Below are 13931 nucleotides of genomic sequence, written 5' to 3'. Positions count from 1 at the left end.
AAAATGATGAAATCAATTTCCTTCCTCTTGATGACCATGTAACTCCCCCCTGCACTGGAGAATACCCTCAGCTGATACCAAAAGCACTGATGAGGCTGGGTCCTTGCTGCTATGGCTGCCATGAGCGCACCACACACCTCTCCATGGGCAGCAATGCTCTATTTAAAACAGCTGCTCAGGACAGCTATTAAATTCTCTAATGTTACCCTTTACCACTAAGTTACAGCCCTGTGTGGGATCAGAGTACCACAGGAGTGCACTTTGAACTTCATCAAATCTCTACCACTTAAATGATATAAACGAGTGTCCTGACAAACGGACAAAAATATTTTTTTCAGTGTCTTTGTAGTATTTTTATCAAGTGATAGCCACAGAGTAACAAATCATTACCACCTCAGATGCAAACCACTCCAGGGTTCTGGAAATGCTCACCATATGTGTATTTGGCAAGGAAGAGCAGTAACTAGGCAGTAAGTGTATTCCTCATTCTGAAACAGAATTGATTTATAATCAGGAACAAACCTGTCACTTATTTCTAATAAACCTATAGTGCTTATTATATTCCCATGACAAAATAAAAATTTAATTCAGGAAGAAAATGACGCTCAGAGACAGACATCCTTTCAAGCCCTCCTTCATTAAAGAACAGAGCAACTCAGTAACCCGGAAAGCAGTGATCCAGCAAACATTGTGCTGCTGCAAACTGTTTGAAGCAAAGATATATGGGAGTTTATTTGCATATAACTTCATATGAATTCCAACTGCATCCTGGGTGCAAGTAAAGATTGGTTTTTTGTTTTGTTTGGCTTGGCTTTTGGGTTTGTTTTTGTTTTTATGATGAACAGACTTAGCAAACATTTTCTAAGCTGTCTGCTGTTTGGAATTCCAAGTCTGAAATAAAACATAACCATGCTACCGGCTCCAGTGCTGCCTATCTCACAAAAAAAACCCACCAACAATTAAATACAAGAACATTTACTTTACACAGAGCTTATGTGCAGCTTACAGCTTCACCTATAAAGTAACATTATAGATACAGCAAATCTAGCAGCAAACTAACCGAACTGACAAACTGCCTGTCAATGCTCTCTCTCTATGAATATATACTCAAAGGAAAAAAATAATCACAAAACATCTGTAATAATAATTCTGTCACCTCTCTCATGGTTAAAGTGTACCATACCATTATGATGAGAGTCCTGGGTCTGCTCATTTCATCATCACTATCCAGCGGCAGAATTTCATGTGACAACTCCTCTCGTCGCCGGCGCCTGCAGATATGTGGACAGTTCCTCTGTACCACAGAACGAAAGGCTTGGAGCAGAACAATGCTGGCAGCACAGCCCATATCTGCATCCTGAAGCCTACAAAATAACTTCTATGTTTATGCTGTGTTTGAAAAACAGTGGCTCCTTGTCCCTGAAAACAGCCTACAGTGCAGCTGCAGCCAGCTCGCTCTCCAATCGCTTCCTTGAGCTCTGATCATCTGATCACAACCAAATAGCTTGGATGCAGACAGAGGAAAGATTTGATCCACTGAAACAGAAACACACGCAATATTACGATGCTCTCCTCGCCCTCCCTCTCTCTGCTCCTGAATTCACATGAGAAAATGCATTCCCTCTCTTGTACACTCATCCGCCTCCTCCGATTCCAGTTTCATGGAACTGAAAGTATTAAAATTCCCAGTTCAAAAGAGCCAGCTGTTCATTAAACACACACAGAGGCACCCACAGCAACTGGCTGGATCAGTTTAAATACCTTTTTAAAACAGTTGTATGTACGAAAAAAGCCAATATCTGCAAAGTTATTAACTCTCATTATCAGCACTGCTGGGTTTAAAACACTTTGCCTAAGGGTTTTTTTTACCACACACACACCCCCCCAAAAAAAAAGCTCACAGAGGGATTTGCCTGCAATGTTTTCACCACTTCTTGCAATTTTCTGAAGCACAGCAAGTTCATTTGAGTTGTAAATGTAACAAGTGTCAAAAAGGCAGAAATCTGTGTGTTTCATCCAGCTCATGCTGAAACAACCGTGGCTCAAGGCGAAGCAGTGGCTCTGAAATGCCTCTCAACAGTGGGGCAGCTCTGTGCTCCTACACACAACCTTCTGCCTTCACAGAGAAACATCTGGACACCCACACAGGGGCAGGGCGGCACTCTGAACCACACAGGGACGACCTCCCCAGAGGGTGAGAGGAGAGGGTTTCTGTGTGTTATCAGTGGTCCAGGCTGGGGGAAGCTGCTGCTGGCAGCCAGCACTAACAACTTGTCCCTCTGGCTCCTGCCTGGCAAGTCAGTCAAAAAGCAGGCAGGGATGCTCGGCAATCACATGCTGACCTGGAAACACAGCAAGCACTAATGGGAGAGCGTGTAAGATAATAGCACGGGAGAGGAAGTTAGCACTAAAAATACCTACAGAAAATGGATTTCTCCTACACATTAGGAAAACTAAAAATTTCCAATAGGGTTTCCAGAGCAGCTGCTTTTAAGCTAATATGTATAATTTTATTATGTGCACACCCAAAACCATATTTACCTTGCATCAAAAGGTTTTCATTTCTAATGAAGGCCATGAAAAGTTTTGTCATCAATTCCCACGGGGGCATAATCAACTTTATGTCTGTTAATGAGGTATTTGTACATAATACCCTCCTCACAATCTGAGCCAGGAACTACACTGAAAACTTTTTATGGAAGTACTTTTTCTGGGCTTAAGTAGAGTTTAATTGCTCAGCAATCTGGCAAAAGACATCATAATTCTAATTAAAGCATTTCCCAGAAAAGGTAAATCCTTTAGATCTGTCCTTTAGTAACAACAAACTCATCACCATTATTTCTTGCCTTTATTTCTTCAGAGCAAACAGCTTTAAGTGCATGTGGAAAACAGTCCAGCAGCACTGGCAGGCACTGCAGAACCTGACCCCCAGTCCTGCCAATTCACACACCTGGCTCTTCCCCATCAGATCCTCCTGGGCACACCCTTCACAGGCTGGTGAGATGTCCCTGTTCCCCAGGGACACTTTGCTCACCAGCAAACTCTGCAGAGGGGGCCTCCTACCATGCTTGTGAGTCTGACTTTCCTAATAGGATTACAAGGGCACAGTGGCACAGCTGAGTAATTCCTGCAGCAAACCAGCAATCCTGCTGCTGCTGCTATTGTTTGTGTTTTCATCAGCCCCCTGCTACTCCAGAGCTGCAGCTGACACCTTGGCCACAGCACCGATGCACTTGGCAGCCGGGACACCTCCAATTCCAGCAGCAGCAGCAGTACAATCCTGGGTAACATCTGCTGCTGGCTGTTATGGCAACTGCTCTGCTGCCTTGGGGGCTGCTAACACATCTCCTGTCTGTCTGTACAGCATCCTCCTGCACTCACCAGCGCTCAGCTGGGAGAGCTGGCAGCATTTTTTTGAAATTTGGTTTCCATAGCACAGCCCAACACAGTCGCACATGTGCACGCACGTGTTTCTGGAACAGCACCCTGGGGCTCGACCCAAGGCTTCCCTTTGTTCTCAGAGAGGAATCCCATTCATTGCAGGGGTCTTGGGATCACACTATTCTCTGCCAGGGGCCTTAGTAACTTCATTACAATTATTTGTGGATTAAGCTATTATTAGAAGTAGAAATGACACCATCTTGGCATTTTGACTCTTTGAAGAGAAAATGACACAGTCTGAAAGCAAGTAAACTAACAAGCCAAAGCCAGCTAAAAGTAGCCTCCAGCTCTTGATCAAAATTCAAGAACTGAAAAACAGCTAATGCACAGGGGAAAAGAAACCACTGAGGAGCTAAAAAAAATCCCTTCTGTTTTAAGAAAATCTCACAGAGGCAAGAGCTATCATTGGAAAGGAAACCTCCCAGCCCACTAAAAATGCCTGGACACATACAGAGTATCAACAGCTTTGTTTTACAAAGGTAGGGATCTCATTAGCATACATTATGTTTATTCACCAGTTATCAACAGTGTTAGTTACTCTTACAGTGAGGCATTCAGCACTGTTTTGTATTAATTAGCACTTTAATCCAGAAACAAAATTCAGTGAAACCCCCTGGGAAGCAAAATACTACTTTGCCCAAGCAACTCTTTAATTCCCCATTAGGAAGGCTTTGGCAGCAATGCTGGGCTAAGAAATATGCACACTGGAAACCTTCCACTGCCCACTCTCACTCCACTCTTATCCACCACTCATTTTAGCTATGCTACATGGACATGTAACACCAGAATCATGGTTTGTGGGGACAGGCTTGGAAGGAGACTGCTAAAGGCATCTCAGTGAAGAAAAGGAAAAGAAAAATTAGATAGGCAAGACAATTGTTTTAACCTAGAGGATTTCAATGACCCAGTCCTCAGACACTCCCGGGGCTGGGTCTGTGTAGCAGCCGAGCTGTGCAGGAACAGAAGTGGGTCACACTTGCCATGTCTTATAAAGTCCATGATAAGAAAACAGAATTCAAAGGCATCTGTATCCTCGAGCTTGCAGCTATTCCAGCCTCAGCTTCCACATGAAAGAGATGCCAGCCCTACAAAAGGGCAGCCAGGGCGTGAAGAGAGAAACTCTTTCTCATACTAAGTCTGCAGCAGACAGTAAGCTACTTCTCCTTCAAGCACAGAGTTATTTTTCTTCCACAGCATTCCTGTTCTGTTTCTGCAGCCTGCAAGATTTTCTAAAGATGCTACCAAACATTTTCTTACACACCTATTTCATACCTCATTAGCACACCACATTAAAAGCTGTTTTCCTTCCCACAGCTCACTTTATTCCATTAATTTTCCTTGCTCTTTGTGGCATTTGAATTCCTGTGATCATAATAAGCAGGATACAATCTATTGGTATTTTGGTCTTCAGCTGAGAGCTTTAAAGAGGTAGGCACAACGGCAAGCGTCGGAGAAGATATTTTAGTAAGAGGATAACTTGTCAAATTCAACCCTGATCCTTCTTCCACCCCCAAAGGAGGCTGTGTTCTTCTCAACAAGGAGGATGGCTGCAGGTTGCAGCCCCCCTTTGCCATGAGACTTCTCAGCTGCCAGCATGACAGGCACCATTTTGTTTGGTTGGGTTTTTTTTAATCTGGAAAAAAAAGCTTGCCCCTCCATGGTATCTTTGCATGACATATACTGAGAAGCTCCACAGAAGCTCTTGTAGTGTGACAATCCTAAAGCAGCAGTGCAGGTGAGCTCAGGAGCCATCAAAATGAACAGGGACACCCCTGAACTGCTTACAGCAGTGTGTTTAGTCAGGCCCACAGAAGCCTCGAGCCAGCAGCAGGAACTAAAGGCAGCACAGCAGTACAAGCAATAAGAACTCACTGTTACAAATGATAAAGCTCATGCCACCATTACAAGTTACCAATCCACATACATCATATCCTGCTACAGATGATGAGCAGCTCCCCAGCAGCACACAAACAACACAAGTGGCCAGTGGCTGTCACCCACAGCTCCACACACAGAACCACAGTTTAGAGTAAAACTTCTCTTAAGTTAGTTCATACAAGTAGCAGATAAACATTTGAAGCAAGACATGACAATAAAATTACAGTCTCTGCCTTGATGCAAACGAGGATCACTCACATTTTGGTAAGATCATGTCTCATTTCTCAACACTTAAATATTTATCACCCACCCTTTCAAAACAAAAAGAGCTGATACAGTTTTCTTAGCAAAGATCTTTGTCTCCAATATTTATTTTCATAAAGGCTTGAAGGCACTTGCAAAGAAAGCAGAGGGGAACAAACACACCCAAGTCTGAAAGACTCTTATGGTCTCTTACTCCAAATCGAACAGGGGAACCCTAACTGGCCCCCAAGGAATCAGCTCAGACACGTGCAGTGCTCCAAGAGAGAGTCTTCATGGCAGGCAGCTTAACGAGACAAACCCTCATTAATGGGCCACTTTTCCTTGCACATTTTATACATGAGGAAAAGCTGTAAGTACATATACTCGAGTATAAGCTCAGGTCTTCCCATGCACTTTTTTCTTATGACTACAGCCTTAGAGCAATGTGGAGGATACCATGTTAGAGAGGCATCTCTCACTGCTACAGAGGCAGCATTTCCAACACACCTCAAGGAGCTGCCCTGTCTTCTCTTTCCAAAAGTTACGTCCCAAACCTTTCACATGCCAACAGGAGGCTGTGCAGGGCTAGGCTGAACGACTGCTGCCATATGCTTTGAGGGAGGAGAAAAAAAGTGCTTTAAAGGACAGACAGGGATCCCACATTTACTTCAAGGAAAGCTTAGGCAGTCACAGGTGCTGCAAGCCAAAAATAGCATCTGTGCCTTCCACTCATGACGTTGCACTCATTTCAAAATGTTCATGCACTGTATCTTGAAATATTGCTGCAAATATTGTTAAATATAGAAACAATGAGGTCTCAAACGGCAGAGGGGGTGACTAAGAGTCAGAAAACACAGGCTTTGTAACTTTAGTTTCCACCAGCTGCTCCCTAGTAACCCAGGAAAGCAGGCATTTACTGCCGCAAGCGGTCAGCACAACTCCTGAACCATCTGCAGCTTTTTCACCTTGAAACTCTTTCCTTCTCACAAAGTTATCCTTGACCAACGATTCAAGTTACAGTAAGGGGAAGGGGAGCACAGGGCAGTGCCGGTGTGAGGGCGGCCTGAGCTCGTTCTGTGGCTGCGCTGGCAGGGCGGGCCGCGGGCCCTGCACGGCGCGGGCGGCTGGCACCCTCTAGGGACAGCACCGAGAGCTGCTCCCGCTCCTCCTGCCCACAGCAACAACAACGGCTGCAGACACGGCAGGAAAGGAAAAACACTCAGAAACAGGCTTCCCATGACAGGCACAGGCGTTCCCTTCTCAGTGTTCCTTTGCTCTTTCACGTCGGTGTCTGGTGCAAAGGGCTCCACAGACGATGTGTGGAAGGCTCTCAATTACTACCACACGGCATGGCCCCAACACAGGTTTCTCCCATTAGATCTTCCAGCTGATTGCATTAACAAATTAAAAACATAATGTATTAAGATAAACTCTGTGAAGAATTTTCACCAGAAGTTACAACCCTGGCTGAGCTCCGACTTCCAAAGCAAAGATTTTACAGATAAGTCACAACAGAAAGAAAACATCCACCACCCCACTGGTTCCCAAAAATAACTGGTAGCAAATGATTATCCTTTTTCAGAAAAGTACACATTTAACTTCCACACAACCCCTCAAAGTGCATTGTCCACAGCTGATCGTGTGTTCAGGTGACCTCCATTTCACTAGCCCAATGGGAAAGCATCTAAAAACCAAAACTGGCATGGAAAAAAAGCCTGAAAAGACCACAGTACCTGTTTTCCCTCTAGCATGTTGGTTTTGTGGCATTTCTTACAGCTAAATAGAGTGTTACTTGTCTGTTACCTGTCACAGTCAAAGATCTCCATGACACGCATGAATTCCAGAGCCTTTTGTCTAGGTGTTTCACAAATAATCTTTAAAGAACAAAATACACCCAGATACTTGGGAAGATGCTCTTCCCATGGAAGAGGGTAACTCTAGCAAAGGGAGTATTTACACTACTGTGTTTAAAGTAATGACATGAACACCCTGCTGAGACATCACTGAAAGTACATGAACGGGCCTGGCCACCTTCAAGAACGAACCAGCTGCAGAACAGACCTACCAACGTGCCCAGGAAATGAATGTGGTTGCTGTGTCCAGCTCCCAGATGCCCAGCACAATTCCACTGACCCAGAGGAGTGAGTACTTTGCAAGATCACCAGGACAGACTGAGGCTGGAGGAAATTATGAGGAAAATACCTTTGCCTGCCTTTAAGAAATGAAGGCTGATGGAAAACCTTGACAGTCTACACTCCCATAGGGTGTAGAGAAGAGAGAGAGAGAGGCTTTCCACAGAGACATAGCAGTAGGGGATGAGACAACGAACAGAACACATGTGATAGTGGACATTCAATTAAACACAGCAAAATAAACTTTTAACCATGAAGGATGGTCATACACAGGGACAAGGCATCCTTGGAGAGTGGAGAAGGTCCTGAGTAAGCTTATCTCTGTGGAACTGCTTTGAACAGGGAGCTGGACTTGAAAACCTCCAGAATGTCTTTGCAAACTGTTATTTCATGAATGTGTAAGAACATGGCTTATTCAGCCCAACAAACAAGAGCCCGAATTTTTGCCTTCTTTGGGACAGCCCCAAACACAACCAAAGCAGAAGAGCCACCTAAGCCAAAGCCTTAAACCAAAGGCTAGCAGTGATGAACTGGCCATTCAGGCCATACAATTTCTCTTCACACAAGGCTCTGTTTTTAACCTAACCCAGAAATGAACAAAAGAGGCTCCCAATCAGGCTTCTTTCAACTCTAAGTCAGCTGTACAATCCCTGCTTATTATTTCAAGGCAATTTCACTTTGAGGCATATACAAAGAGTTCAGCCAGAAGCAAGGAACCAAAAGGAACAATCTCATTCAATTTCCGAGCATAAGCTTCTACAGCTGCAAAAGGGAAAATTAGGCACAAAATGTGGACATAGTAAAAAAAAAAAGAAATGCAAAGTAAAATCTGTACATATGGGGCCAGCAAAAACTTGTGTTGTCTCAGGTGCTGCTCTCCCATCACCCCACTCCCCCAAACACAGCAGCTGCAGATGTATCCTTGTGTCTGACAGAAAAGATCCCACAAGAAGAATATGGATTGTTTCCACTAGCAGTATAATAATGTGGCTTCAGATTCCTTTTTTATTATCAGTGCCAAGAATCCAAAATAAAGAAGCTAAGAGTTAGGACTCTCTGAAAGTTTTTAAGGCTATAAATATTACAAAGCTGTCTTGATTTTTTTTGTTTGTTTACGTATCACTCAAAAAACCCTACCCAAATCTGACAAGTCCAGGGGCAGCCAGCCAAGCACCTTTTCCCTGTTCGACCATGTCAAGTATCACCTAACCATGACACTTCTTGGGCTAAAGCACACAGGGAAAATTATTAATTTCCACAGAGAAATCCACCTACAGAGAATCCTACTGGCATAAACATCAGCCCTCACAAGACAAGAAAAGGGATCTGGGTGTATACAGTGCCAATACTGTAAGAGACATTATCCTCTTGATTGCAATGTGGGGGCTGATTAGCCCCAAAACCTTTCCCTTCTTAGCACATCTAGAAGCTCAGGGAGGCTCACATTCCTCCTGCTTTACACCAGCCAGGAAGCCCAAGCTGCACAATGGAACAGTGAGACCACCCAGACAAGAGCATGGAAAAGAGACAGGGTCCCTCAGAGCCACACTGCTCACTGGGACACTGTCACCCTTTGAGAAAGGAGCAGCTCAAACACAGCTCCTCACACCACACCCAAGGAAGTGCCTGAAACCCACAGCTTTGCCCTTATCACCATGCAAAAGACAAAGCACCCCAAAAGGCAAAACAAAACACACCAACCCAATCAAAAAGCATCCTGCCCCTTTTAGAAATAATATTGCTGGGCTTTTGTCACAGCACAACAATGTGCTCACTATATCAAACCAAGGAACAGCTATTGTGGCAGCTAATGAGTGACACTGTCCCCTGGACAGCTTTTCTGCACAACATGTGGTTTTCATTTTATGTCTCTTGTCAGGATTTCACTCCCTTTCTTTTATTTGACCTCCAGAAGATAATAAAATCATACAAAATATAAAACTAAAGGACCCTTAGGTTTCTGGCATCCATTAACATTCACATCCACAAGGCTGTTGATTCAACAAAATACAAAATAAGTAAAACTAGGCCAATTATAAGTTGTTTGGCCTGTATTTGTTAAGTTCTAACACAGTCTCTATAAACATATGTCTTCTGGTTGGTATTTCAGGAAGAAATCCTTAGAAGAATAATATTTTGATTAGTAACATGTGTGTTTTGAAAGACTAATACTGAACTCCAAGGGAGATTAAAATATGAGTAGAAACTATGAGCTAAATACACATATGTGCAAAGAGCTTTCATTCTTACTGACTGAAATGTCTGGTTACAAGTAATTTGTTTTTATTATTGAATTCCTAATAGCCTGTGCTATTGACTTTTTGTAAAATTAACTCATATTTATGAAAATATCCCGTTCTTACAGAACCACTTTAGAACATTACTTTAAAAAATTACCTAGTATATAGCAGAAGCAATGTCATTCTCTCTATTATTATGACAAATCTCAAACGAACTTCCAAAGGACCCTAGTAATTTTAGGTAGTGCCCAAATGTTGACCTCCTCTCTTTTTAGTCTTTTAAGACTTCTCAATCAAGCAGGAAACAGAGATCAGCCAGATAGTGTTTTTCAAGAAATCACAACTATTTACACTCACAAAGCCATTTATTTACTTCAGGGCATTAAGCAGTTCCCTGTGTGCAACGTGCAATTAGATTTTTAAACAGTTGCCCAGCTTCCTAGGCCACCCCCTCACTAACAGCTGGGCATTCAACAGGGTTATGTTCTTAATAGTTCCAGTAGAAAAAGTGCAAATGCATAAGTAAATGATTTAAATGTTACAGAGTACACATGGAAACTTTAACCCAAAAGATTGTTTATAGTTGTTTTTTAAGGAAGTATGGTTGGCTATGCTGCCAAAGCTTTCATTAGAACATGTGATATCCAAGTGAAAATAGGAAGGTACATGCATATTCCCTTTAAACACACCCCTTTCTCACACCAAGGGAAAATATTCTCAACTTTCTCTTCATTTCAGATGGAAATTTAAATGCAGAGAAAGCAACTTTTCATTACTGCTGAAATTCACTTCAATATATAATTAGTGCTCTAATTAAAGTTAACAATCATGTATCACTTTCTATGTAATGTTACAATTATTTCATGGTAACACAGAGTTGCAGCCAACAGAAGAACTCTCACCTCGATGTCATTTATGCTTTTGTCAAGCAGCTGAGCAAATTAGGAACACTTACAGCTAAATACCAAACACACGCTGTCAGGCATAAGGGCAGACTTGGTTACAATTACTCACTCTCAGTATCAGTGCTTCACTCTTGATGTAGTAACACTAAATTCAACACGACTGCTCTTCACAAAAGATCAGGCTGGCAATTTACTGAGGAGGCTGCTGGGGCACCGTGTCACTGGCATGCACAGACACTGGGAATAGAAGCTGCTGCATTTCCAGGGAGACACCTAGAGATGGCCTCCACCCAGCACAGACTGTCTGCAGAGCTCAGCTCCCTGACAAGCAGCACCCTCTGCCTTTCAAATCTCATCTATCAGCACATGATTTGAAAAAACCACAAGTTTCAAAGCCAGCCCCAAAGGACTGCTTGGTGTGCCCTGATAGGAGGTACTGCCCTAACAAAAACATCCTGCTGAACCAGCGCTCACATGACTGCCAGCCAAGAGGAGCAGGCAGGGTGAGAGGTTAAGAGAGGTTCACCTCTGTCACACAAGAACTTGGGTTGGAAGGGACCTTGACACCCCAGTGGACAGCTCTTGCTTGGTGTCTCAAGAGACAAGGACATAACTCCTCTCAAGAAAGTAATGGAGGAGATGGATCTATCATCTTATTCCAAATATAAATTTATCTGATGATCTGCAAAGCACATCAAATGGCACTACAATAATTACCTGGAGTGCTGAAGAACCTTGTGACAGCACATGTCACAGGTGAGATGGCCACGATACACAGAGTATCACCACATGATTTCAGAAAGCTCCAACCCATCGACAGTAACACCTTACCTCAACAGAAGGCTTCAGGTAACTGCCAATACAGAGGAACATCAGGTCACTTCAAGAGGCTACAAGCATCTGCCCTTCTTGTTCTTTGTCCCAGCCTTTTATCCCCTCATGCTGATGCCCTGCCCCTGTGTGCCCTCTGCTCCCTTTGGTGGTTGCTCAGTGCCCCTGGGCACTCCGTGGCTCATTGCTGTCAGTGCTGCTCACCTGCTGCTCACAGCTGTGCCCACTGGGGATGAGGCTGGGCCAGCCCCATCCCAATCACCACAAACTGTGTGCCTACAGAACCTGGCATCTGCCCATGACACAGGACTTCTGGAAGCTCTAATCTGATCCAGAAGAGCAAGATACACCAGTATGAGCCTATACTTTCAAGGCAAATCTAATCCCACTTTCCAACTTGACTATGCAGACAGAAATCTGAAGATGTTACACTGCAGTCAAAAGAACTACAGCATAATTCTGGGTTTTTTTTTTTAACCAGAACCTGTTCAATCTACTTAAAGGAATAACTACATTTAAATTTGGCTGTCACTGACATTGTCTATCCCACTGTAACAACAAATGTTGAAGCCCCAGATGGGTTAATATTTATGAGAAAGTCAACAGAACATCAAAAGAACAGGAAACAGCATTTCCTGCCAAACTGTCTAAAAGCAGTCATACCGTTAGCACTGCACTTTGCTGGCTTTTATTCTTGTTATCTCACAGATAGACATGAAAAAGCTAAAAAAAATCTGCTAAGCTGAGCCCAGTATAATAGCAACTAGAATGTATTACTCTTTAGTCATGGCTCAATTTTCATTTCTTTTGCACGCTTATGACAGAAGAAAGTGTTTGTTAAATTGTCCTTGTTAGCTAATCATAGCAGGATGTGCTTGGCATACTGGCTCTGGGGCATGTCTGGAGCTCTGACACTGGCAAAAAAAGTCAGACAACTCTCTTGCATTATCCTTTTACTTCATAGATGTTAACAACAACCAGCTGCATTGCAAACTATGCCAGGTGGGTTGAGGACATGCTGTTGGGATGATGACAGACCCAGTTACACACCGAGCAGCATCCCTTCATTGTGCATCATAGAGCTTTCACACCTCAGTTTTCAAGTTCTAATTACAAGTAATTTGCTGACTATCATTCTAGATCACTCAAAATCTTCTCCCAAAATGAAGAAACTCAAATGTCTTATCTGAATCCCTAACAGATATTTCAGGATTAGGAATGAGGATCTTGTGAAATACACACTGGGAAACAGTGGTAGAAAACAGAAACCCAGAAACCTTGGGGCACAAAGACCAAGCAGAGCAGCCCTTATACCTCATTCCAGCACAGCTCAGCAGCCATCATCATGGAATTTAAATGCAAAGTTCTTGTCTTAAAACCCCCCAAACGAGGCATGCCACATTATTCCAAGGAAACTGATTTTAGCCCTATTATCTGAGTTGAGTTTAAAATATATATAAATCCATTGATATATTCACATATCATGACATGGACTTGTCTTCCACACTACACTGAACAGGGAACCACTGCTTCCTTTAACGAAACAGACACAGGAAAAGTTCTTCTCTCAAGAAGAGTCACTCACTGTTATTTGAACTGTATTTTATCTGGTGAACAGTGATTCAAATATCACCTATCAATACAAACCCATGTGCTCAATGCTCACACTGAAGGCAGAGAAGAGGCCTGTGACCAAAGCCAAAGGCTTTCCATTGCCACTTTGGGGGAGAGAGGCACGGCTGGGCAGGGCAGCACGGGGCAGCTGCTCAGCAGGGCAGGGGCACACAGATTATCCACTGGCAGAAGTGGCAAGGAGCATTCCTGGAAGAAGTGGGTTTTAATGTGGCGCGGATGGCAGGCAGAGATAGGGCGCCTGACACAACTGACACACTGTTCCCTGCACAGAGAGGCATTAACAGAGGCACTGAGACAAGTGGGAGAGGGACACAAAGCACAACAAGGATCCAGGACTGCAAGGGGTGAGGGCAGCAAAGCAGGGAGTGGGCAGATGTGACAATGAAATGAGAGAAAGATAATATTTAACTGCAACATACAGGCCATGGAGAGTGGTTTTGAAGTGTTCTCACTGTAAGAAAAACTCCAGGGAAAAAAGGGGAGATAAACTTCACATTAAGGCATGTAAGACATTGTCTCCCACTGTACTACTGCCTATCCTTATTGCAACACAAGCAACTGTAACATTCACCTGAAACCCCTCTGCAAGCAGTTTTCTCCTCACCCTTTCTGAGGAAAGAAGGCAT

General features: G+C 43.5%; 1 protein-coding gene across 1 annotated transcript in view; it reads right to left on the bottom strand.

Annotated features, from left to right (window-relative positions):
* Nucleotides 1–1348, bottom strand: part of DOCK10 (dedicator of cytokinesis 10) — a 121684-nt gene extending 120336 nt beyond the window's left edge. Inside the window, 1 exon segment of the mRNA XM_039722389.1 lies at nucleotides 1184–1348. Coding sequence (XP_039578323.1) covers nucleotides 1184–1348 — 165 coding nt within the window.
* Between the last annotated feature and the right edge of the window lie 12583 nt (nucleotides 1349–13931).

This window comes from Passer montanus, unplaced genomic scaffold (genome assembly GCF_014805655.1).
Source record: "Passer montanus isolate IOZ18808 unplaced genomic scaffold, ASM1480565v1 scaffold48, whole genome shotgun sequence".
Taxonomy (NCBI): Eukaryota; Metazoa; Chordata; class Aves; order Passeriformes; family Passeridae; genus Passer; species Passer montanus.
This window is presented reverse-complemented; position numbering and strand designations above follow the sequence as displayed.